Source organism: Cavenderia fasciculata (genome assembly GCF_000203815.1).
Source record: "Cavenderia fasciculata unplaced genomic scaffold Scf_Dfasci-G-o-80e12.f1-5, whole genome shotgun sequence".
Taxonomy (NCBI): domain Eukaryota; phylum Evosea; class Eumycetozoa; order Acytosteliales; family Cavenderiaceae; genus Cavenderia; species Cavenderia fasciculata.
The window spans coordinates 1,860,974-1,885,935 of NW_004457735.1; the positions used below are offsets into that span (position 1 = coordinate 1,860,974).

General features: G+C 37.0%; 8 protein-coding genes across 8 annotated transcripts; 6 read left to right on the plus strand and 2 right to left on the minus strand.

Annotated features, from left to right (window-relative positions):
* Positions 1-275: 275 nt before the first annotated feature.
* On the plus strand, positions 276-4,597 carry set1 (SET domain-containing protein; the record flags this gene model as incomplete). The annotated part of the gene is made up of 5 exons (XM_004361213.1): positions 276-1,499; positions 1,562-1,903; positions 1,972-2,425; positions 2,499-2,635; positions 2,675-4,597. The coding sequence occupies 5 exons, from the start codon at positions 276-278 to the stop codon at positions 4,595-4,597; spliced, it is 4,080 nt and encodes a 1,359-aa protein (XP_004361270.1).
* Positions 4,598-4,938: 341 nt separating this feature from the next.
* DFA_05552 (uncharacterized protein) lies at positions 4,939-5,124 on the plus strand (the record flags this gene model as incomplete). The annotated part of the gene is made up of 2 exons (XM_004361214.1): positions 4,939-5,046; positions 5,116-5,124. 2 exons carry the CDS (start codon positions 4,939-4,941, stop codon positions 5,122-5,124), a joined length of 117 nt encoding a protein of 38 aa, XP_004361271.1.
* A 270-nt stretch (positions 5,125-5,394) lies between these two features.
* DFA_05553 (uncharacterized protein) lies at positions 5,395-13,006 on the plus strand (the record flags this gene model as incomplete). Its single annotated transcript, XM_004361215.1, has 8 exons — positions 5,395-5,425; positions 6,278-6,335; positions 6,515-6,635; positions 6,758-6,874; positions 7,538-8,473; positions 8,562-11,253; positions 11,459-12,910; positions 12,993-13,006. 8 exons carry the CDS (start codon positions 5,395-5,397, stop codon positions 13,004-13,006), a joined length of 5,421 nt encoding a protein of 1,806 aa, XP_004361272.1.
* A 783-nt stretch (positions 13,007-13,789) lies between these two features.
* Positions 13,790-17,645, plus strand: DFA_05554 (uncharacterized protein; the record flags this gene model as incomplete). Its single annotated transcript, XM_004361216.1, has 2 exons — positions 13,790-15,498; positions 17,441-17,645. The coding sequence occupies 2 exons, from the start codon at positions 13,790-13,792 to the stop codon at positions 17,643-17,645; spliced, it is 1,914 nt and encodes a 637-aa protein (XP_004361273.1).
* A 1,625-nt stretch (positions 17,646-19,270) lies between these two features.
* arrK (ADP-ribosylation like factor) lies at positions 19,271-20,008 on the plus strand (the record flags this gene model as incomplete). The annotated part of the gene is made up of 2 exons (XM_004361217.1): positions 19,271-19,357; positions 19,427-20,008. 2 exons carry the CDS (start codon positions 19,271-19,273, stop codon positions 20,006-20,008), a joined length of 669 nt encoding a protein of 222 aa, XP_004361274.1.
* Positions 20,009-20,361: 353 nt separating this feature from the next.
* Positions 20,362-20,604, minus strand: DFA_05556 (uncharacterized protein; the record flags this gene model as incomplete). Its single annotated transcript, XM_004361218.1, has 1 exon — positions 20,362-20,604. One exon carries the CDS (start codon positions 20,602-20,604, stop codon positions 20,362-20,364), a length of 243 nt encoding a protein of 80 aa, XP_004361275.1.
* A 513-nt stretch (positions 20,605-21,117) lies between these two features.
* Positions 21,118-22,658, plus strand: DFA_05557 (RNA-binding region RNP-1 domain-containing protein; the record flags this gene model as incomplete). The annotated part of the gene is made up of 5 exons (XM_004361219.1): positions 21,118-21,237; positions 21,351-21,470; positions 21,854-22,174; positions 22,248-22,373; positions 22,437-22,658. 5 exons carry the CDS (start codon positions 21,118-21,120, stop codon positions 22,656-22,658), a joined length of 909 nt encoding a protein of 302 aa, XP_004361276.1.
* A 106-nt stretch (positions 22,659-22,764) lies between these two features.
* On the minus strand, positions 22,765-24,940 carry sgmA (sphingomyelinase; the record flags this gene model as incomplete). The annotated part of the gene is made up of 3 exons (XM_004361220.1): positions 22,765-24,267; positions 24,342-24,419; positions 24,632-24,940. 3 exons carry the CDS (start codon positions 24,938-24,940, stop codon positions 22,765-22,767), a joined length of 1,890 nt encoding a protein of 629 aa, XP_004361277.1.
* Between the last annotated feature and the right edge of the window lie 22 nt (positions 24,941-24,962).

Sequence of the window (24,962 nt, forward strand, 5' to 3'; positions counted from 1 at the left end):
AATAATTGTTCGTTCAGAGTAGTTGTGTGTGAATAATAATACTTGCTAGATTGTGAATAGAAGGAAAGAGAGAGATGGGCAAGCACAATCAAGGTAGTGAAGAGGAGGACGGAGAAGACATGGAGGACGGAGAGTTGGACACGCCCGTGCAAGAGAGTTACAGCAAGAGACCAAACCCCTCCTATGTCTATCGCAGAGGATCATACTTTCCAAACTTTGGAGGAGGTGTCAATCGAATCAACCACCAACCACCTCCTCCTCCACCTACCATCACAATGTCGCGAGGCGGACTCGTCGTCATCCCAGGAGGATATAATGGACAACCAGCAGCAGCACCACCTCAACCACCACTCTCACCTACATCATCATCCTCTACAAATATATCGTCTACTACTGCAACTACTACTACTTCTACTGCAACAAGAGCAGCAACGACGATGGGGTCACCACAACCTAATAACAATACAACAACAACAGACTTGGTAGGAAGAGGTGCTCCACCCCCACCACCACCACCACCACCACCACCAACTACAACATCACCACCATCTTCTAGATATAGGTCACCGACACGATCATCTTCGAGGTCTAGGTCGCGATCGCGGTCATACTCTTCGTCGAGATCGCCGTCGCCGCGATACAGCAGACAGAGATCATCGCGTAGACGATCATCGTCGAGATCGCGATCAAACAGTCGGTCAAGAGACAGAAGATACAGAAGAGATCGAGACCGATCACGCTCGCGTGACAGAGGACACCGATCCTCGCGTCGAGACAGTCGACAATCCGACAGAGACAGAGATAGAGATAGAGATAGAGACCGAGACAGACACCGTGACAGGGACAGAGACAATAGATACTCTAAACGAACATCGTCACGAAGAAACAGCTCACCATCTCCACCTCCACCTCCTCCACCACATTCTCCACCACCCCCACCACCTCCACCAATGCACTCTGATGGAGGAAACGGAACGTCACAAAGCAATACCCCTCCATTCCAATCAAAGATATCGATTGCATTTGGCAGTAGTAGTAATAATAATAGTAAACCTTCATCATCTAAAAACAGTAAAACAACATCACCATTACTTACATCACAATCACCTCCACTACCACCTCAAACCTTTATGGAAATTGTCAATGGAGAGAATCAAATATCAAGACTCAAAGACTCTTTGAAACAACCTAAATTCTCAAACGAACCCAATCAACCTTCATTCCCCATCCGTGCCAAGGGTGGAGACTGGAAGATAACCAATGATAGCAAGCTGACAGCTTCAATCTCTGCGAGTGAGGAGTTGGATGATCCTGCCAAACAACAATTGATTCAATCTCAAATACAACAAAGTATACGTCAGTATAGAATCAATGGGTTTTGTGATCCAACAGATACTATCGATGTCATTCTTAGTGGATTTGGTGATCCTCGTCCATCATCTATCAATCATTCCTCTTATTTCCTTAAATCAATTGATTTGGCTGTACCTAATTTTATTGTAAGTATTCAAGTTATCGATATCATATTCATTGTTCTTACTTTTTCTTTTCTCTCTTGTAGAATGATAAAAATAGTCAGATTACACAACAACCAAGAACTATTTGTTTATCGAATCTACCAACAAGTGTAGATGAATCATTGTTGACAGAGATATTTGAAAAATATGGAGAGATTGATAGAGCTTCAATATATACACACCCACTTAAAGGAAATAGTACTGGCATTGCGACCATTAAATTCTATGAAAGTTCACATGCCATCAATGCATTTAAACAATTTACAGAGAACCCTTTTATTCCAGGTACTAGCAGCAGCAGTAGTAATAATCGTATCAAAATCAATATGGATCCAAATGGAAATTTATCACAATGGTTATTTGAATTTATTGCTCCAGATACAAAAGTATGATAACAGAAATAGAAGAAAAAGAGGATGATTAAATATTTATTTATGTATCTATTTATTTTTAGAAATTAACTACGAGTAGATTAATAAGAGATTTGGAAATATCAGAATATGGTGGAATGACATTGGATCCAACATCTTCAAATCAACAGACAAATGCAGGTGATTGGATGGCACAATTTGGTATATCAAAATCTGCAGTATCATCAATCAAAGAAGAAACTACTACATTGAAAAACAATGACCATTTTGGAAATGAAGATTCATTTTCAATTGTAGAGTATTCTGGAAACAATAACAACAATAATAATAACAACAATAATAATAATAATAATAATAATCATAAACAACAACAATCATATCATTATTCACCAGACAGCAACTATGATCCATATAAACCATTAGACTCTTTTAATTCACCTCATCCATATTCAGAGTCAATCTCTGAATATGATCCATTTTATCCAACCGATTCTATATATTCCCCACGCGAAGAAGATTATCCTCAATATTTTAAGAGTATGAAATAAGAATAATATAATAGCCCTCAAGATAATACTGATTTCTAACCACCATCTTTTTGTAAATTTAGATTATAATTTTAAACAACAAAAAAATACACATCAAATCCCTTTTACTGTACAGATACCTTTTTACTCAGCCATTTACAAGGATAAAAAGAACAGAGACAAATTATATCGACACTTTAGAATCTATGATCCAGTCAATGTATATTATGATGATTTCAATTGGTTTATTGATTTCAAGACAATGGAAATTAGAGACAAGGCAATTCAACATTTAAATGGATCTTATATTGGTGATTGGAAACTAATTGTACAAAAGGCAAAATCATCAGAAAACATATCATCAAATGACAATGATTATGATTATGATCGCCACCACCACCATCAACACCACCAACACGACTCTATCAATGATCATTTTGACCAAAATGGAAACGATATGAATGACATTAATGAAAACAAACAACTATCAAATATTAATTCACCACCTTTAACTCCCAAAGATCAAAAGGGTTCAAACAACACTTTACCACAAACTAAAAAGGAACATGAAGGATCGAAATCAGCCACTCCATTGATGGCTCCTTCTACACCATCCTCCTCCTCCTCCTCGGCGACAATAGTTGACAAGAAGAAATTGTTGTCTGAAAACTCTTCACTTTTACAAGAGATGTGTGAAAGATTGGTTTGTAAAGAACTACTGTCGATTGCTGAAAAGGACTCACAAAAGAATATTGTAGAGTTTGAAATATCACAGGCCATCAAATCAATAGAGTCGGCATTAAAAACAACCGACCTCAATGCACCATCTTCGTCATCTCTTACCACTGCCACTGACAAGGACCAAATGGATCTTGTCAGTGCAACCTCGGCAACATCCACCACATCACCCATATCTACATCGAGTGGTGGCAAGATGATTGACTTTTCATCGTTGCCATCATTTAAAATATACAGTGAAAAGGAAAAAGAAGAAAAGGAACGAAAAGAGAGAAAGAAACTCGAGAAAAAGGACAAGTCAAAAAAGAAACTCAGAAAACAATCAAACAGAAGAACAAGAGGAGGCAGAGGAGGAAGAGGAGATGGATCAAGCGACGATGACGACGATGATGAAGAAGAAGTCAGCGACGTTGAATCTAGTGATGAAGAGTACAACAACAAAAAGCAACGATCAAAATCAAGAAAGGATCATGGAGATGAACCAATGGAAGAGGGATCGAGCGACGAAGCATTGTCAGAGAGCGATTTGAACGATTGGGAAAAACTCGAAGAAATGAGAAGAAAGAGAAACAAGCACAAAAAGGAACAAGAAAAGCAAAAGAAATTGATGCAGGAAAAGAAAAAGTCGCGAAAGACCAAGAGAGGATCGGCATCAACAACCAACACACCACTATTGCCAGAGGGTTTTGGTCCCGACGACGAGGACGCCTACTATATGAACTATGTCATGAAGGAGAGTATGGGAGAGATGAACCTCGACCAGCTACCAGGGGCACCCGCTCCTCTGGCAGCGCACAAGATTCCCGACGAACTCGAGCTTCCCGTCAACCCATCGGGATGTGCGCGTTCCGAACCATACAAGCGAATGGATCTCGACAAAAAGATTGCAATGCGGTTGGCGACGACCAAGGTGCGAGGCACGTCTGGAGACGGTGTCGACTCGCATATTGGCAAGTCGTCGGGTCGTTCATCTCGCTATGAGAGCAGACTCGGCCAAGACGTTGTCATGACATCGCGCAAGAAAAAGATCAAGTTTGAGCGATCACTCATCCACGACTGGGGTCTCTTTGCCTTGGAACCAATCTATGCAAGGGACATGGTCATCGAGTATATTGGTGAGGTCATCAGACAAAAGGTGGCAGACGAACGTGAGAAACGTTACACCAAGCAGGGTATTGGTAGTAGTTATCTGTTCCGTATCGATGATGATACCATCATTGATGCAACGTTTAAAGGAAACCAGGCACGTTTTATCAATCATTGTTGCGACCCCAATTGCATGGCCAAGGTGATCACCATGGGTGGTCAGAAAAAGATCATCATCTATGCCAAACGAGATATCAATGTTGGCGAAGAACTCACCTATGACTACAAATTCCCAATCGAGGATGTCAAGATTCCCTGTTTATGTAAATCTGCAAAATGTAGAGGAACTCTCAATTAACACAAATCAAAAAAAAGGAAACAAATAAAAATAAAATCAAAAAAAATATTTTAAAAAAATTAAAATTAATTTCGTCATCACACCGGACCGAACCGAATGACTCTAAACAAAACACCCGACAAGGCTCGTCAGAGTTGTCCAGGGCAAAACAACCTTAAGATGAGATCTTTATAGATTTTCAGAAAAAATTGGAGATGAACGAATGACCATTCATTATTTTAATAATAATAATTTTAAAATAAATATCTCCATATAGACCAGTCTACAAACACATGTCACTAGATGTTTGGGTTCATTCATTATTCATCACATCAATCAAAAAGAAGTAAAGATAAAGATAAATGCAATCCTATACTCCAACAACAAGCGGTAGACGCAAAAATACAGTTACCTTTCAAAAACCTACTACATCATTGGCTCCAGGTGTAGATTTTCCAAAAACATCATTTGTAAGTTTACCATTTGCAATCAATACATGTACCAACTATCAAATATAGTCTAACTCTTTATTATAATAGTATTTTTAGATAATAGGGAATCAATTTTTCATCCGAGGATAGATAGTAATTCTCTACTTTTAAAGTAATCAAAATATGTAATTTATTAATTGCATCAATCATTTCCTAAAAATAAAAGACAAACACCCAAATATTTTAGATCTTTTTACAAATATTTTAATTTTTTTCATTATATAAATATCTTTAGCGAAACCATTGTACAACACAACCTATTTTCAACACCGACAAAGTTTTCAATTGTTATTATCATTAAATTACAACATATCAAGAAAGAAAGAAATGTCCCTTCGCCCAGACAAATATTCAGGTGGTATGCAACCAACAGTTTAGCAATACAAGTGACAACAGTTGATAGACATGATGATCAATTGAATATTAAGTTTTTTTTTCATCAGGATTTACCAAACCGAGACCCGCCTTTGCTGGTGCCAAGCCTGCAGCTCCTACCCTCATCCAACTGCCCACTGATCGTAACAACTTTGTATGTGTTATTAAACAGACTCAATGCATGACGTAAAGTGACACTCTCTAACCTTTTTTTCCCATCAATAGTTTGGAGATAGATAAAAATATCTTTGTTTCCCTTTCAATTGAATAAATATTAAATATGTGGTTCACTCCATCATCATCCCAACCATCTCGATTTCATTCTTTTACTTTTCCTATAGTTTGGTAAATAATAATAATCCTTTTTTAGTTTAGACAAACTCCTACCAGACTAGGATTAATATTATTTTATGTATTAATATATGACACTATAAACAAGAAAAACCTACCTTTTTAAAAAAAAAACACGAAACAAATATCTTTTGGTAAAATGATATGAATTATCTGACGAGCTCGTCTGGGATTTCCTTTCGCTATCATATGTTTTGTTGACCAGAGAGTTCTCTTGTCTTGTTGTCGGGTGGTGAACCATTGAGTATTTAATGAACGAACCTTGATCAGATTCATTATTTTATTCTATATTGTTCTTTTATAAAAATGGTATTAAAAACTAGAGGCGGTCCAAAACCAAACAACCAATCAAATCAATCCCCAACATTCAAACCACCAGGAATCAGAAACACATTTGTAAATATTTACAAGATGATCAAAAAAAAATAAGAAAAGTATAACTTAAACAATGACTGATTAAATATAAATAATTTGTTTCAAATAGTTCTCAATGTAATAATCAGATCATCTGATAGATTGGTAGATAGAATCTTCTATTTCTGGTATCTCTTCAAAGAATAAAGAAAAAAAACACAAGATTTCTTTGCTGCACGAAATATGATTTTTTCGGAAGATCTTTCCACCAGAACATCCCTCCGACTATTCTGTCAGTTTCTTCTTTCTTTTTTGTTCTTAAAATATACACATAAATAAATATTTTAATTAATTATCTTTTTTTCAGTAGTATGGCCAATAAATCTTTTGCTGATGATTTTGGCGGTGAAGGAGGTAATGTTAAACCAGCAACCCTCATCAAACCACCCACAAAACCAAACCCCAAACCCAAAAACTCAACATCATTCGTATGTATTCCATATATATATATATGACATATAGAGTATCTTCCTTTACCCTCCTTACTAATATCTACTTGTCTCACCCTCTCTCATAGTTTGATTCTTAAACAACAATAATAATAATAAAGTGTACTTACTATAGTACTCCCCGATCACCATGTATGGCTTTAACCTTTAATCATGCATCAATCTATATAATTCAATCCAAGAAAACGATACATGGTATAATGGAACAACAACACAATGTGCTTAGTTAGTTCTTTTATTTCTGTTGTAGAGTATAATATGTGTGAAGTTCATTCGGGTTTTTTACTGTTTAACACACCCGTTATTGACCAATCATTAAATCGATGATCATACATGATGAATTTGGCAACAATTGCGATAACTAATCGAATCTAGAAAATTGTATCTCATGGTCCAAGACAATTTCCCAAAGGTCAAACCGACGTTTCTATATAAGTACTAGCTCTTCGTGATGATGACTTTTTTTTATTTTTTTTTTGTACGAACAATGAAGATTTTTAACTCTCACGTCAACCACCCGTCTCTCTCACAGCAGCAGTCGAAAAACTACACATCTTTATCTATTTGAAGTTTAGTTATCCATATATATCTTCTATCTTTTATATCTTTTCTCTCTCCCACTCTCCCCCGTTCTTTTAAATTGTATCGTGTGTTTGTATTCATTCAATACAAGCATCGCTAAAGAGACACACAGGGACAACAGTTAGTAGTATTAATACGACTTGTAACACATATAGAGGTAAGACAATAATGATATAGACAGACAGACAGACAGATAGATAGATAGATAGATAGATAGATAGAATAAATAAGAGAAAATCTAATATTCATTTACGTCACATTATTATTATTGTAATATTTATAATATTTGTAGAAAATAGTATAGAAAAGAGAGAGAGATGGTGATTCCAGAATTCTTCAAAGGAAAGAATCTATTGATTACTGGAACAACAGGTTTTGTTGGAAAGGTGTTGTTGGAGAAGCTTGTTCGTGATATTCCAGACATTGGTTTTATCTATATAGTGATTCGTGGAGCAAATGCAAAGGAAAGATTCGAAGATGATATCATGACGTCGCGTATTTGGGACGTTTTACGTGAACGTATGGGACAAGAGGCTGCAGATCGTCACATTCGTGAACACGTGATTCCATTGTCTGGTGATTTGTCAAAGGACAACTTGGCATTGTCACCCGAAGACTACCGTATGGTGATCGAGCGTTGCAACATCATTTTACATTGCGCCGCCTCGATTGATTTTAGAGAACGTTTGGACAAGGCCATCGAATCCAATCTCTATGGTTCGTTGCGTATGTTGGAGCTTGCCAAGCAGCTCAAGAACCTCGTCGCCATGGTTCATTGCTCGACCGCCTATGTCAACTCGAATCGTGAGGGTTGGTTGGACGAAGAGTTGCCCGTACTCGACTTTAACCCCGAAGAGATGGTCGAGTTGATCATGAAGCAGGACGTACAGACCATCGAAAAGATCACACCCAACCTTTTGGGCGCCTACCCCAACACCTACACCTTTACCAAGGCCATCACCGAGCGTATTCTCGCTCTCCGTCGTGGTGACGTTCCATTGTGCTTTGTCCGTCCAACCATTGTTGGAGGTTCGCTCAAAGAGCCCGTTCCAGGTTGGGTCGACTCTGTCGCCGCCGTCGGTGCCGTCATGCTCTACTGTGGTGTCGGTCTCGTCAAGTTTATGAAGGGTGAAGGCCGTATGGTCGCCGATATCGTCCCAGTCGACTATGTCGCCAATGCCATGATCTCTGTCGTTCCATCTATTGCCAATCAAAATGTTCTTCAAATTTATCAAGTATGAAATATTACAAAACATACTCTTTTTTTCAAAAATAATAATAATAATCCTAACTATTATCTTTTTTTCTTTTTTTTTCTTTTAGATTGGTACAAGTCACAGAAATCCAGTTTCATGGAATAGTGCAGCTCATTGGGTATCTGAATACTGGCGTAATCATACACCCAAGAAAGCTATTGCTCGTAGCAGTTTCTCATTCCACAACAATGTGATGTATGAAGCACACTTTTTCATGAAATACGGTATTCCATCGTTCCTTTTACAGATGATGGCGTTCTTTACTGGAAAGGAGGACACCAAGAACAAGGCAGAGTCATTTAAAAAGGTGGTCAAGGCCGCCCGTCTCATCACCGACACGTTCCAACATTTCACAGCCCACGAGTGGGTATTTTCCGTGTCGACCCTCGAAAAGGTGTTTGTCGATGTTTTGAACGCCGACGACCGCCAACGCTTCAACTGCGACGCAGCCAACATCAACTGGCAGTCATACCTTTGCTATTTCTGCTACGGTCTCCACAAGTTTGTACTCAAGGAGGAAGGTGTGCGTCCACCAACCGAGCTACTCAACACGAGTCTTATCACCAAGTCGGACCTCAACGCTACGTCGGGCGGTGTCTTGCAATGGATCTTTGCCGATGTGTCGTGGGCTTACACTAGCTTCCGTCACGTCACCCAAACACCATTGCCACCCCGTGCACCCGCCGAGATCCGTTCGCTCGTCATGAACAGCCCGCGTGTCCAAATGGCCATGGAAAAGGTGTCGCGCGAGGAAGGCGTCCTCGTCAGCGAGATTGAACGTCGTGCCTCCCAAGTCATGGACCGTATGCAGTCCAACCTCAACGTCATGGTCGTGCGTGTGCTCGGCTGGTTCCTCAAAAAGGTGTGGCGTAAGATCTACCAAGGCATCCATGTCGACGAGAAGGGTATTGAAGCCATCCGTGCCGCCATCCAAAAGGCACCCGTTGTGCTCATCCCCACACACCGTTCCTACATTGATTTCCTCATCATCTCGTACATCTTTTTCGAGTACAACCTGCCAATGCCCCACATTGCCGCAGGAGAGGATTTCCTTGGCATCATCCTCGTCAACTGGTTCCTCCGTAACGCCGGCGCCTTCTTTTTGCGTCGTTCCTTCCACGGAGACCCACTGTACTGGGCCATCTTTAGCGAGTACGTCCAACGTCTCGTCATTGACAACCAACCGGTCGAGTTCTTTATCGAGGGCAAGCGTTCGCGTACCGGCAAGAGCTTGCACCCCAAGCTCGGCCTCTTGGCCATGGTCGCCAACCCATACTTTGAGGGTCGCGTCCAAGACGTCCAAGTCGCACCCATCGGCATCTCCTACGAAAAGGTGTTGGAGGGAGAACTCTACTCAAACGAAATGATGGGCGAGAACAAGACCAAGGAGAGCTTAAACGGCCTCTTCCGTGCCACCAAGATTCTCCAAATGAACTGGGGTCGCATCAACGTTGTCTTTGCCCCACCCATCTCGATGAAGGCCTATGCCGAGGACATGACCGCTTCCGTCTCTGCCTCGCGTCGTCTCAACCCACCCCCAACAGTGCCCGCCCCCTCTGCACACGCCAACCCCGCCACCGCATCGCCTGCCCCCACCACCCCCGCCAACATCTCTGAAGGTGACTTTGAGCAGATTTCGTCGACCCACGGCAACACCCGCGCACCCGGCTCGATTTTCGACCCGTACAACAACACTGACGACCGTCGTATGCTCATCCAAGACCTCGGATACCGTATCGTCAACGACCTCAACAAGTCGGCCATCATCACCACCACTGCCACCGTCGCCACCATCTTGCTCACCTTCCGTCGTGGTATCAGCCGTGAAGAGCTCATCAGTCGTGTCGAATGGTTGCGTGACGAGATCCTCCTCCGCGGCGGCGACGTTGCCTTTGAGGGTCCATCGGACGCTCTCGTCGACCACTCGCTCAAGCTCCTCAGCAACCTCATCTCTAAGCGTCGTAACATGTACGAACCAGCAGGATCGCAACAAAACAACAACAACAACTACAAGCGCAATATCCTCGTCCTCTCGTTCTACCGTAACCAATTGCTCCATCACTTCCTCTGGGATGGTCTCATCTCTTGTGCATTGTTAAGTGCTATCAATAGACAAAAACCAACTAGTTCTTCATCCAGCTACAATAGTAATCTAAAGATTAAAGAGAGTGAATTGATTGGCGATGTCAAGTTCTTGTTTGAGATCATGTCGGTAGAGTTTGTAAACAAACCAGGTACCGATAGCGAACACAACATTTTAGAGCATATCAACCGTATGGTTCAACGTGGTTATTTGGCCAAGTCTGCTCAAGGTGAATACAGCATCAACTCGTCGGGAGAAAGTGCAGTCACCTTTTTTGCCAACCTCTTTTGTCCAATCGTCGAGGGTTACATGGTAGCCATGTTGACCTTGTTCTCGATCCAACCAGATATCTCTGTCAAAAAGAACGTCTTCCTCCAACGTGTCGGATGGTTCTCTGAAAAGATGTACGAAGAGGGCAGTCTCAACTATTACGAGTCTTGCTCTATGGAAATGTTGGCCAACTCTGTCCATCTCTTTACCCAACTCAAGATCATCACCAAGAAGAAGCACACCGAGGTTGTCGGCAAGAGAACCACTCGTCAAAGCACCAAAAAGGAGAAAAAGCCAACCCGTCGTCAACAACAACAAGAAGCCGAAGAATACATCCAACTCTTGGCTCCATACAAAGAAAAGGATGGCAAGTTGAGAGAATTGGCTGAAAAATTATCCTCTTATCGTAAGACTTTACCTGCTCGTCATCAAGTTAGCGATTTGCGTAAAACTGTTGTAGAAGATTTCTCAATGTTATCAAAATTAATAAAAAAAAAAACAAAACAAAACATAATTAATAAATAATTAATAAATAAAATACACATACCTTTTTGAAAAAAAACGAACGAAAGTTGAAAATAACATTGTGCTAAAGTGTTTTTTGATTAAAGTAGAAGATATAGATACAGATATAAATCAAATGGGAAAGAAACAACAACAAACTAAACCAACAACAACAACAACAACAACTAATAATACAACAAACACTACTATTAATAGTCCACAAGTAGACTATTGGAAATCTAAGCTACTTGTAGATTTTAATCATAATGTTGATGAAGAAATAACAGTAGCTGTAGCAGTAGCAGATAAAGAAAAAGATCTAATTGAATCAACTACAACTACTACAACTACTACAGATAATAATGAAATAGTTTTAACAACAACAACAATTAATTCTTCAGCTAAATTAATTAAAGAATTATATACAAATTATTTGGATAGATGTAAAGAGGATAAAGAAGATACTGTATACTTTTCACAAAACTATTGTGAAATTGCTAAAGGTATATTTAGTGAGACACTCACTACTTTGACTGAACTCATCTTGGAGAGAGACTTGGGAGGTGTTCAATATCAATTACAATCAGAGTTGAAGAGAAATGCTGACTTTTTCACAGACCTTACATCTACCATTAAAAAGAAGGATAGAAATGGTAGAATATTGGTCAATGTTCAACAACAATGTCAAATCAACAAGTTGTCTCTTCTCTTTGCCGTCGCGACAAATGATATTAAAATCGTTGATTTGATGCTCAAAAATGGTGCCACTGCTATTATCAATGTTGGAGATACTGTCACCAAGATTACTCCACTTCACATGTCATTCATTATGGGTAACACTGCCATTGCAAAGTTGTTATTGGAGAATGGTGCCAATTACGATTTGATGGATGGATTCCGTGCTCGTCCACTCGACTATGCTCGTTTAAGAAAGATGACCTCCATGTCAATTCCACCACGCCCACAAACCGTATCGATCTACAACTACAAGAATAGTGCAACTGTTGAAAGTTGGACACTCGACCGATTCGAACGTGAACTTTCCATTCACTATGATGCATCGATTACAGCATCACTAGAATACCTCATTGAACTTTGTTTTAGTTCCTTTCAAATCAATGCCGATCAAACATTTAGAGACAAGTATCTCAAGATGATTGAGAGATCGGGTGGCGAGGAGAACGTTATTGTCGGTTGGATATCGGATCAGGTGGGATGGGGTCTCTATGCCAACAAGGATTTCCAAAAGGGCGAGTATATAGTTAGATATGGAGGTCGTATCAACTCGGCTGAAAACATGGTCACCCATTGCTACAACATGATGTCGTCAATGGACGGTTTCGGTCTCGACGCCTACCGACATCGATCGATGGGTGGCATGATCAACCACTCTGCCAAGCACAAGAACGCCGAGTCGGAATGTATATTTGAATATGGTGCTGAACAAGCAATCATCACGGCCACCAAATTTATCGGACGTGGTCAACAAATATTTATAGATTATTCAAACAGCTACTGGAATCCCGATCAAGATGACAACGATGATGATAATGGTAATAGTAAATTGATAACAGACAGCATGGAAGAAATGGGTGGAAAGGATTCTTATCCTTCCTATATTCCTTCTATTTATATTAAAAGATCTTAAGGAATAAATAATAATAAATTAATTAATAATATTATTCTTTTTTTTTCGTTTTTTTTTTCAATTTTTTTTTTTAATGATGATCTCTAACAAGCTTCAACATTCTTAAATATACTGTTATTGTGCGAAATGTGTCATGTGACTCGAATGAATGAATAGCACAATAGTATTACATTTACCTTTAAAGACATATTAATTTACCTTTTTTAAAATCTTTCCAAAACATCATCGCAGTCCTGGAAAACCTCCTCCAACTTTTGCGAGTGTATTCAACCATATGACGAGAAAAAGAAAATCTGACCACGAATCTTAATATTCAACAAACACCCAAAAAAAGAAACTACAGGAAAGGAAGCCAAAAAGCAATGGGTAAATGCATTTAAAGAGCAGTCCATGTATACTTATTGTAAATCAGATTTAATTAAAGAATAGAATAATAGCAGATCTTTGTTAGACAGTAGAGATTATACTGCGGTGTAACTCAAAGATGTAAACAGGAATGAGACAAAATTCAAGATGTATCTACGGTTTTCTCAATTATAGGGTTTTTATTTGTGAACATTGGCTGCTAACGTTAAAACATCAAGGAGCCACTACCATCCAATCAATATGCTACGAAAGGGATTGAAGGGAACCAAAGCCTTTTAAATACATATTTTGATCTCTTTTTTTCTTTTTCTTTCAAAAAAAAAAACGAACGAATGTAAGATGACCCTTTGAAACACTTTTGTGTATTGACAGTTCATTATTCTCCTCTTTACACATTACACAAATATAGCAACAAATCTTGGGAATGTCAAATAAATGCGTAATCGAAGAGATTGTACCAAGACAACAAAAAGGAGTTGAACGACTACAGGTATACTTGGCAGCTAAAAAGTTTACTCTCAAAGGACAAGATAAACCAGTCACTCTAAACAAAACGAGTATCGTCAAACTCATCACTCAAGGACAGATATCAATCAACGATAAAGTTGTTCAAGAAAAGAATGCAAAGATTAGAGCAAATGATCGAATATTGATAACCTTGCCTACTTCTACTACCTCTACTACATCCTCTTCAAACAACAGTGAAAGTGGTCAACAATCAACTACTACTACAGTCATTGGAAAAGAGATTAATTTAGTAGCAACTAAAATAGATTTGAATATACTATTTGAAGATGAGTATATTGTTGTTATTAATAAGCCGGCTGGTATGATTGTTCATCCACCTCCACCATCACCAAATCATCCATTGAATGAAGAGAATCAAACGAGAACACTTGTCAATGCATTGTTGTATCGATACGGTGCAAAGGGATTATCGATTGTTGGTGGTGTCGATAGACCGGGTATCGTACATCGTCTCGACAAGGATACTGCAGGTATACTGATCGTTGCAAAGAATGATTCAGTTCATGAAATGGTCAAAAAGATGTTACAGGATCACACATCAACGACGATTAAAGGATCGATGAGTGCCAAGGCCAACAACAACAACAACAAACCAACCACCATTCAAAAAACATATTATTGTTTGGTGACTGGTAAACCAAAGGAATCACATGGAATCATCAACAAGGCCATTTCAAGACATCCAATGGACAGAAACAAAATGGTTATCGATGAATCAAAAGGAAAGGAATCAATCACAGAATACAAAGTAATCAAAAGTTGGGATAAAATCGATTTGGAAATCATCAAACCAAAGAAGAGTAATGAAGCAAAGGATTATGATAATAGTGAATATGATATAATATCAAAGAAAATTAATAATAACAAAAAGAAACCAACCAATAATAATAAGAATCAAAATAATAGTAAATTTATAATAGATAGTGATAGTGACGAGAATGAAGATGATTCCGAGGAAGAAGATGAATCTGAAGAAGAAGAAGAAGAAGTACCAGTTAAATCAACTAAAAAACAACAACCAAAAAGTAAATTTATTATTATCGATAGTGATGAAGATGAGGACGAAGATGAAGATGAAGATGATGACGATGATGAAGAAGAGGAATCAGAGGAAGACGATTCAGATAATTCAGATGATTCAGACGATTCAGATGAAGAAACAAAATATGTTGGTAAAAAGATTGGAGCAAGAAATTATACATTGATGGAGATTACTTTACATACTGGTAGACAACATCAAATTAGAGTTCATATGACCAGTGAAGGTCTACCTATTGTTGGTGACCCAATCTATTCTGGAAAATCAAATCAATTTATGGTTCCTTATTTATTATTGGCATCTGTAGCATTACGATTCCAACATCCAATCACCAAACAACAAATGGAATTTACAATTCCAAATCCACCTCATTTACAATCATTTATCGATCAACTTGATAAAGAACAATTAAAACAATATCCAAATATCCAAAAAAATAATAATATTAATAGTTTTGTAAATAATAATAATAATAATGATAATGGACAAAAATCAACACCTACAATTACCAAACAACAATTAACAAAAAAAGAAGAAGAAGAGTTGGCCTTGGATATGGAATTTTTGTATTATAACAACAAAAATAATACAAACAAAAAGAAAGGAAGAAAATAAATGGATTGAAGGGTACCAAATCTCACCCCCCTAGCACTAGCAATAGCTCTCACTCGAGGTTTCAAAATCGATGTACGTAGAATGAAAAGAAACACAATCAATTTGAATATATAATCCTTTGACATCGATTAATATGAATGTGAATCGAGATGATTCAGATGCATATATTAAGTATATTTCAATGCCTATCTACCCTACCTACACCTGTCACCCCTACCTTACATTGACCAAGAAAAAAAACAGTGTGGGTGTGTATGGTTTAAAACACTTTTAAACTTTAAAAGTTTAAGGGTTTTGATCATGATCACCCAAACACACTCACTCTACACTTCACAAAGAAGCAGAGTAGCACCCCCCATTTTTTATAACATTCCTTCCTGAACTGGTATACTGCTCTCATTGCAAAGGTTGACACTACAGGCAATGTGCATTAACTTTAACATTATCAACACACCATTATCGATCACATCAACATTATTTTTGTTATGGGTTGTACACCCTAACGTCTATACACTATCCACCTCCTTTTGGCATGCATATTGATAGATAGATTGGGATGGATGGATGTTCCTCCTCCAACTTGTTTGTGACTGATACCAGTTTTAATGGTTGGTCTAAAGTATAAAGAATCGCTCAATTCAATCAATCAATCAAATGCTTTGAAAAAGAGTTTGAAACCCCATATCGAGTGAGGTGGATAAAGAGGATAAGGAAATATTTCCATTTTAATTTTACATTAATTGAATTGTGTAATCACTATCAACTATTCATCAAGAAGAAGCTTCTTGACTCGATTAATTTTTAAAATATTTATTCTACATTTATTTGTTTATTCTATTTTTATTTTATTTATTTGTACAATATATTTTTTTTTTAAAAAAGTACCCTCCATCCTTCCTTCCTCCTCCTCCTCCCCCTCCTTCATACACATCTTTAATATTATCAATTAAGATAGTTCTATTTCCATCAATTCAATGTTGTGGACACTATCGTTGCAACGATCTTGATCATCCACACATCCAGATTTATTATTTTAAAAAAAAATGTAATTGATTAAACAGCCTATCTATCTGTTGCTTGCCTGGGTGTTGATCAATCCACAATTAGATAATTGACCTGTTTTACTTTCACGATTATTTAACACCCCCTACCACAACATCATAACAACAACTATCAAAAATAACACTCGATTGAATTATTTTTGGTACAATCCAATCACAACAATAACAATGGTCAAATTTATCTCTCTTGTCAACAATAGATTTGTAGATTTGTTGATAACAATATCCGAACGGATTAACTCAAAGAAAAGAGAATGTACGACATTATGATGATGATGATGTTCAAAACCAACAATCATCCCCACAACCTCTCTAAAATTAACCAAATTTTTGACCAAAGGTTAAAAGATGTTGGAAATCCTTCCCAACTACAATTGTTGGACAGGTTTAATAACCGCATTCACAACTCACTCAAGACAGACAGACAGATAGATAATATTTGAATGAATCATTGTTGAATTGTTAATCATTTACCGTTATTATTTTTATTTAAAATCCTGTTTATAATTAAAATTCATTGTAAGAATCACCCATAATAATATTGACATCCCAAACACTAGTATCTCTTCAACATCCTTACCGCACATGCCAATGACAAATAATAATAATAATAATAATAATATTATAAATATTTATAATCTTTTGATCGGTATTCGACAACAGACACGCACTAGCACCACTTTCAAAACCACTTGGTCAACATCGTTTGATTGGTGTGTGAGTGGTTTTCAATGATGTCTAAAACCCAACCCACCACCATACCACGTTTGATACATCTACCAACCGGTATGGTGGTATAGTACCACCCACTCCTCCCTATTTTTTTTGTGAGGGGGATTGTCCTATTGTTGTTGGCGGACATCACATTAAAGACAAACAACAACAACAAACATCATTCAGCAACATCGACGACATACTCACAATATGCATCATCACCAACAACAACAACAACAACAGCAACACCTGTAACATCACATTTGTTGGTTATTCACCATCATCCATCATCATCAGTTTACTTTAATTTTTTAATATTTTAAAAATTAACAATAATATTATTGTTGTTGAACAACAAACAAAACAAATATACCAACAACAAATAATCAGAAGAAAATTACACCTAGTTTCTATAGAAAATAGTACAACAATCGTGGTAAATTTTTCTCACTCATATTGTATTCCACCCACCCACTGTTTGATTGATCGCACATACTCTCTCACCATCCAACACTGCCAGCTTGCTTCCTACTACTATTTTATGCAATTATTTCCATATTTATCCAACTCATTGTGGTTGGTTTATTTAATGATTAAAATCATCACCATCACTATAGTGACAGTCATTTGGTGTGTCTGCTCGATCTAATTATTTACCCTGAATGGGGATGATGACACATCACCAAATCCTGTTCTGTTCACTCACCACCACATTTACTTTTCACTGTATACTAAATTCGAATATTACCTGTTCATTTCTCTAGAAACACCGTCATCAAGGGGTGGGTTGGTGTGTCTATGAGTGACAAAGTGTGCGAACGTGGGTTATAGAGGGAAAGAGAAAAATTGACAAGAATAAAAAAAAAAAAGAGAATAACAACCATTACATCATCGCACAAAGCGGAACATCAGACATAAAATAGGTGGATACATACAACTGGTTCCAGTAGCACCAGCAGCAGTAGCAAGTTGAACACAAACTAGTGGAACCAACCTTTCCTTCCATCTATAGTAATAGTTTTATTTAACATTTTGGATTTTTATACATTTTGACAACCATCCATCCATCCATCCATCCTTGACTTGATCAAACCACCAAACACCATCAATCCATTTTCATCATCATCATCATCACCAACAACCAACAACCAACGATTAGAAAAAAAAAGAAGTTTCAAGTACTACTTTATTAGTTTGTGTTTGGCCAAATCGAAATAGTTTAATCACGATCACAGATATCGAAAAGTATTGTTATTGTTTGACTCAACTGTCACATCATCAATTTCACACAAGTAAGTGTGCAATCACTACTGTCACCATAGTCAGTCAAATCAATCTTAAAGAATACTCGTTGTTCCGTTGGTGGTGTTATTTGTTTGTTTGTTCTGTGCGTTGTGTTGTGTTGTTATTGTCAACAGATGTTTTTGGTAAATACCGTTAGTTGGTGTATTATTATTATTTGTTTGTTTGTTTTTTTAATCCCCTCCCAATATTGACAGCTGGGTATTATATTTTCAATAATTATTCACCAACTAATCATAAATACCGTCGGTCCATTTCTTAAAAGATTTTATTACTATTCGAACTTTAATTATTATATTCATTTCCAACAATTTCCAAACTTTTGCTATTCTTGTTTTCCAATTTTATACTATTCATACAATCTCTAATCAACATTTATCAACATCATTGACATCATTATTAACATCATCAAAAAACTAACTAAAATTAATTTCCAACAGTCACATAAATTTAAATTCTCAAACAGAAAAAGTAGTAGCAAGCAAGAAAGCAAGCAAGTTCATCATCATTTTAATAGATAAAAGATTTAATTAAATTAATTATCAATCGAAACAAACAATCATATATAATCTATACTTTAATTAATTAATTAAATAATCATCAACCAAATACAATATCTTTTTAAAAAAAAAAAAACCAATCAAAAATGGGTGGAGTTAGTTCAAGAGTATTAAAACTATTTAAACAAAGAGATACTAAAATTTTATGTCTCGGATTAGATGGAGCTGGAAAAGTATGTATATTTTTAAATTAAACAAATCAATCAAAGTTTATTATTTATTTACTTACTTTATTTTTTTAGACAACATTATTATATAAATTAATATTAAATGAAGTCGTTGAAACCATTCCAACATTGGGATACAATGTAGAAACTGTACAACATAAAAATTTAACCTTTTCAGTTTGGGATTTGGCAGGTCAAGAAAGAATCCGTGCCACTTTCTGGACACCATTCTTTGCCAAGACATCTGCCATTATATTTGTAGTCGATAGTAGTGATCGTAGTAGAATCGAAGAGGCATCAACTGAATTGAATAAATTGATGAAAGAAGATGAACTCAAAAACATACCGGTCCTAGTATATGCCACAAAACAAGATTGCGTCGATCCAATGGATGTACCAGAGCTCACCGATTGCTTAAACCTTCACCAAGTCAAAGATAGAAAATGGTATATCCAACCAGCCAGAACTATCGAAGGTATTGGTATCTATGAAGGTTTGGATTGGTTGGCAAATCTACTCACCGACAAGAAAAAACATCAAAAGAAATCATCAACTGCATCTGACACCAAATCACCAAATGCAACATCCCCTGTAACCTCTCCTAAATTCCCATCATTTAATTTTAATAGTAAAAAAACAACTCCAATTAAAACTTAAAAAATAACAAGAATGGTAGAATAATAATAATATATAATATATAATAATAATGTAAATAATAATAATAATAATAATAATTAATTAAACCAAAAAATTGAACCATGTAGGATCATATTTTTTTTCTCTCTCTCTCTTTGGGACATTCATTAATAATAACCTAAACCAATCACAACTAGCAACCTATTTAATTGTAATCAATAATTGGAATAAATAAAAAAGAAAACATGTAAATCACAAAAAAGAGTAGTAATTCCACTTTACACAAAGATCTTTGTATTGATTAATAAATTATTTATTTGGTTGGGGGGTTTTTAACAATCTTCATATTGACATGGCATCTTGGACTTGACGACCTATGAAACCTGAGCAGGGAAGTTTACAACAGATCCATTAATGTGCATAGTGAAAGAAATTGGGTTGTCAAAAGAAGCGCGGAATGGAACAAAGGAAACAAAAGAGTTGTCGGTCCAATAACGAGCAAAGAGACCAGTCATGGTCTTGTTTTGAGAATCAGCAGTAACACTAGAAACAAATGGAGCAACTTGACCATTGTTCAAAAAGAGGCCAGAGTAGGTACCGTTGTTTTTCATGGTCATGTTGAATTGAGTATAATAACATGAAAGAGATGACTTGGCATTGAAATATATTGACCTTCAATTTCAGTTTGGACTATTATTGATGAGACAGTATTTTAAAAATAAAAATGAACGGGGTTAGGCTTTGGAAAAGATAAAGTATTGATTGTATTGTCTCTACCTACGACTGTATGCCAATACAAAGGAGCAAAGTAAAACAATGGATACTCTGAACCAGCTCCAGGATGGAATGGTGCTGAATTTGGGTCAACTTACTGCTTGCCAATAAATCACTATACACACAACCCGCCCCCCCCTCCCTTTAAATTATTTAACATCTAAATATAATATTAATTAATTAACAATAATAAATTAAAACCGAAAAAATGTTCTATGAGAGGTGATCATCGCATTCATTGAGCCAAAATATTTTTAATCATAGTCACCATCTCTTTTTCTTTCTCTCCCTCTCTCTCTCTCTATTTATATATTTATTTATATTCAATAACTTGTTGCTGTAGATTGTTAGTCATGATGGAAGCTAGAGCACCACCCTCTAAAGTACTCTTTATTAGAGACATACCTGCTGGTATGACAAATGACGAGTTTGATCTTCTTTTCTCAAACCTACCCGGTTTTGTTTCAATCAGAAGAGTATGTAAATAGATAGATAGATAGATCTATAGTCAACAAGAGTTGACTTGTAGAGAACTCCTTAAAAGGGTTGTATCATATGAACTAACCATACTCCTTTGCTTCAATTTTAGAAACCAAACTTTGCATTTGTCGAGTTCAAAGATAGAGGGTTTGCAACTAGTGCCATGAGAAGATATTCAGGTTATAGACATCATCCAACAGATAGACCACTCTCAATCGATTTCGATAGAGTAAATAATCAATTCCAATTAATAATAGTAGTTAGTAGTATTAGTATTAGTATAGTATAATTATTATATATATAACTAGTAGTAGTAGTAGTAGTAGTAGTAGAAGCAGTGAAGAAAAGAAACATTGATAGATTCAACAGAATTATATATATATATTTGAATAGAAAGATCTAGAAGAAAAAGAGCAGAGAGAGAGAATATTGAAAAGGATAGAAAAAAGAGAAAACAGAATCAACATAGTCATCATCTATTTTTATCTATCTATATATATATACTGTTGTTTCATTCATATAGCTTTTGAATTTATTATAACTTTAGAAAAAAGAGAATAGTCTAGACTAAGTTAATCTTCTTAATTCATCACCATCATCATCATCATCAAGGATCCCAGATCAAGAGACGATTATCCACCACAAGTATTAGATACCCAACCACCACCATCCCACTACACTGATGAAGGAAGAGGAGGAGACAGATACGAGAGTAATAGAGATAGTTACACTGAAGATGAAGATAGATCAGAAAAGCATAGAAAGTACTCTGATCCAAGTAGTAGTGCAATCACAAAGACAGATCCATCATCAGTAGACGAAAAGAAGCGTAGTAGATCAGATTATGACAGATTCGAAAAAGATAGATCAAAGTATAGAGATAGTTATTTTGAAAGAGATGAATATCCTTCAAGAGGAAGAGAATTTGATTCTGTAAGTAGAATATATATTGATACACATAGATTATATATGTCTTAACTCTCTCTTGCTTTTTCTTTTGTTTTAGCCACCAATTCCAGGTTATGAACATATGATGTTCCCAACTGCTAGAGTTCCACCACCTCCAGGTCAATTTAAAGATCCACAATCAACATTATTTGTTTCAAATTTACCAAAGGATGTAACTGAAAGAGTAAGCAACCAAACACAAATATACTGCAATCATATATATTAATTAATTAATATTTTATTTTAGGAATTATCAATTCTATTTAGATTTATGAGAGGATTTATTAGTTGTAGATTGGTAATTAGAGAAGGTAAATATCCAATTTGTTTTTGTGATTTTAGAGATATTCCATCTGCAATAATGGCAATGGAAATACTTCAAGGTTATAGAATGGATCCAAATGATGTCTCTAGCAGTATCTCTATCGAATTTGATAGATCAAGAAACAATCCACCAAAATTCAAATAATTAAATAAATAAATCAACCCCAAACAAACAAACAAATTCTTAAAAATATATATTCTCTTTTTTTTTTTGGATTTATCTTATCTATTATTTTCTACCCTTACTTAATTTATTTTTTATTCTTTTGAATGTTTACACAATTATCAAAAGCATGAGAGGTAACACTAAATATTTCACAAGCCATAGAATATTGACAATCGGCGTCACATGGTTTGAGTGGATTTGGTGAACTAGACAAGTGAGAGTAGTACTTGTTAAAAACGGTAGAGTCTGTCTTCATTTGGGTGGCAACTTGGAACCACGATTGTGGAGACATGTCAGAGAGGCCATACATTTCCTTGGCTTGGTAGGTGAGAGAAAAAGTGAGGTTGCCTGTAAGGTTGGCCTCGGTGATATTACAATGGTATTGGTAGTAGTCGGTGATTTGGTTAGTGTCATAGTCAAACTCATAGATACGGAAGCCTGGCTCGTGGTTTTGGTAGGTGGTGAGTGATGGTGCAATGAATTGGACACCAGTTGGCTTGGTGTAGGTCTCCATGTCGGTGAGGATAGCCAATTGATCGTCGTGAGTGTGACCGTAGATCTGGCCGACAATAGTGCCAGAGTACTGTTCGACAAGACGTTGATAGATGGAGCACCAGACATCGTTGACAGCAGCCTTGAGCGTGCATGGGATATGTCCAATGATAATGACCTTTTCAGAGTTGCTGGCCGATTGAGCGAGCATGTTGGAGAGCCACTCGGTTTGGTTGTTGGGCTTGTTCATGTTGCTTTCGTTCATGAGGTTGTAGAAATTGATCAAATCGGCGTCCTGAGTGTTGAGCGAGATGATACGTAGACCTTGTTGAATCAACAGAGTGTAGTAACCTTGTTGTTGGACAGTGTCGAGTTGTTCACCACCGAGGAATGGTGCCCAAAAGGTGGAGAGGTCGTTCAAAAGCCATTGCTTGTCTGGTAGGATAAACTGGTCGGCTGGGTACGACTCGTGGTTGCCAATGGCTGGGAAAACGATCGTGTCTGGGAAGAAGAGGTGGACAAGCTCGGTGAGTGTCTGTGTGGCGGTGGTCTGCTTCTCCTCGGTCTGCATCCACACATCGTGTGGGGGCGAGTCGCCCGTCCAGAGGATGAGATCGATGGGGAGTGTCTGAGTGAGTTCTACAATACGCTCAAACATGGTCTTGACAGTGACCAATGGAATGTCGCATTGGTAGTGACCATAAAAGCCAGCGTCACCAGTGCCGTCGCGGCAACAGAGTGGCTTGCCACAATTTGGATTGGATCCTTCAAGATAGTAGGCGTCGAAATGGATGTCGGCCAACTGCAAAAAGTAACCCTTGCCCTTGAATGTTGTGTTGCCCTCTCGAATGGGCTTTTGGGCAGAAATGTCTGGGTACGTATGGACAGGCTTCTCTTCCAACGTCTTGACGAGATCTAAATTTGAAAATGTGTTCATATTGTTATTGTTGTTGTTGTGGAATTGGTTATGTTGTTCAGTGGCAGTGCTATTTGGTTGACATATTCTGAAAAGTTCGCACAATGTCATTGGATTGATATTGTCTGTAACAATTACATCCCAAATAATTGGTACAAATGTATTCATTACTCCATGACACTATAAACAAATAAAAGTAAAAGTGTCAATAATTTTGATATATCAATGATTCCAAAGTAGGTAGGTATACTTACGACATCTGGTAATTCAATCTTGAAAGCAATACACAAATCAATGGTTGTATTGACAACTATGGTAGTTGATGCATTTTTCTATAGAGAGAGAAAATGAAATGGAGTAAGTAAAGGGTGGGTAAAATTGAAAGTGTTGTGTGTGGGAGTGTTGTTGTGTTTAAAACACATTGTTTTAAGATGCAAATAAAAAAAGAGAAGAGAAAGTGAGTGAGTGATCAATGAGCAGCATACATTTACTCAATGAAATGAATAGTACTATATAGGATAATACTATAGCTCATTCTCTCAACTTGAGTACTGTTGATCATTTCCCTCTCTCTTTCTCTTTCTCTTTCTCTCTTTTCATTGTATTTCAATGTGTTTTTGAATTCCCGATTCGAATCGTCGTTGACAAGACTACGTACTTGTAAAAGATCGCTTAATATATCGGCACCAACAGTGCAGAGAGCACATGATATTGGGATAGCTTTTAATCTCTCTAAATAATGAGGATAGTCTGGATTCTGAGCTATCTTTTCAGCATGACTGTCATAATGTGCATAGGTGGTAGCAATGAAGAGAATTGCAAGTAGCAATATAGTCTGACTCCAGTTCTTCATTGTATTAAGATTATTCTATAAT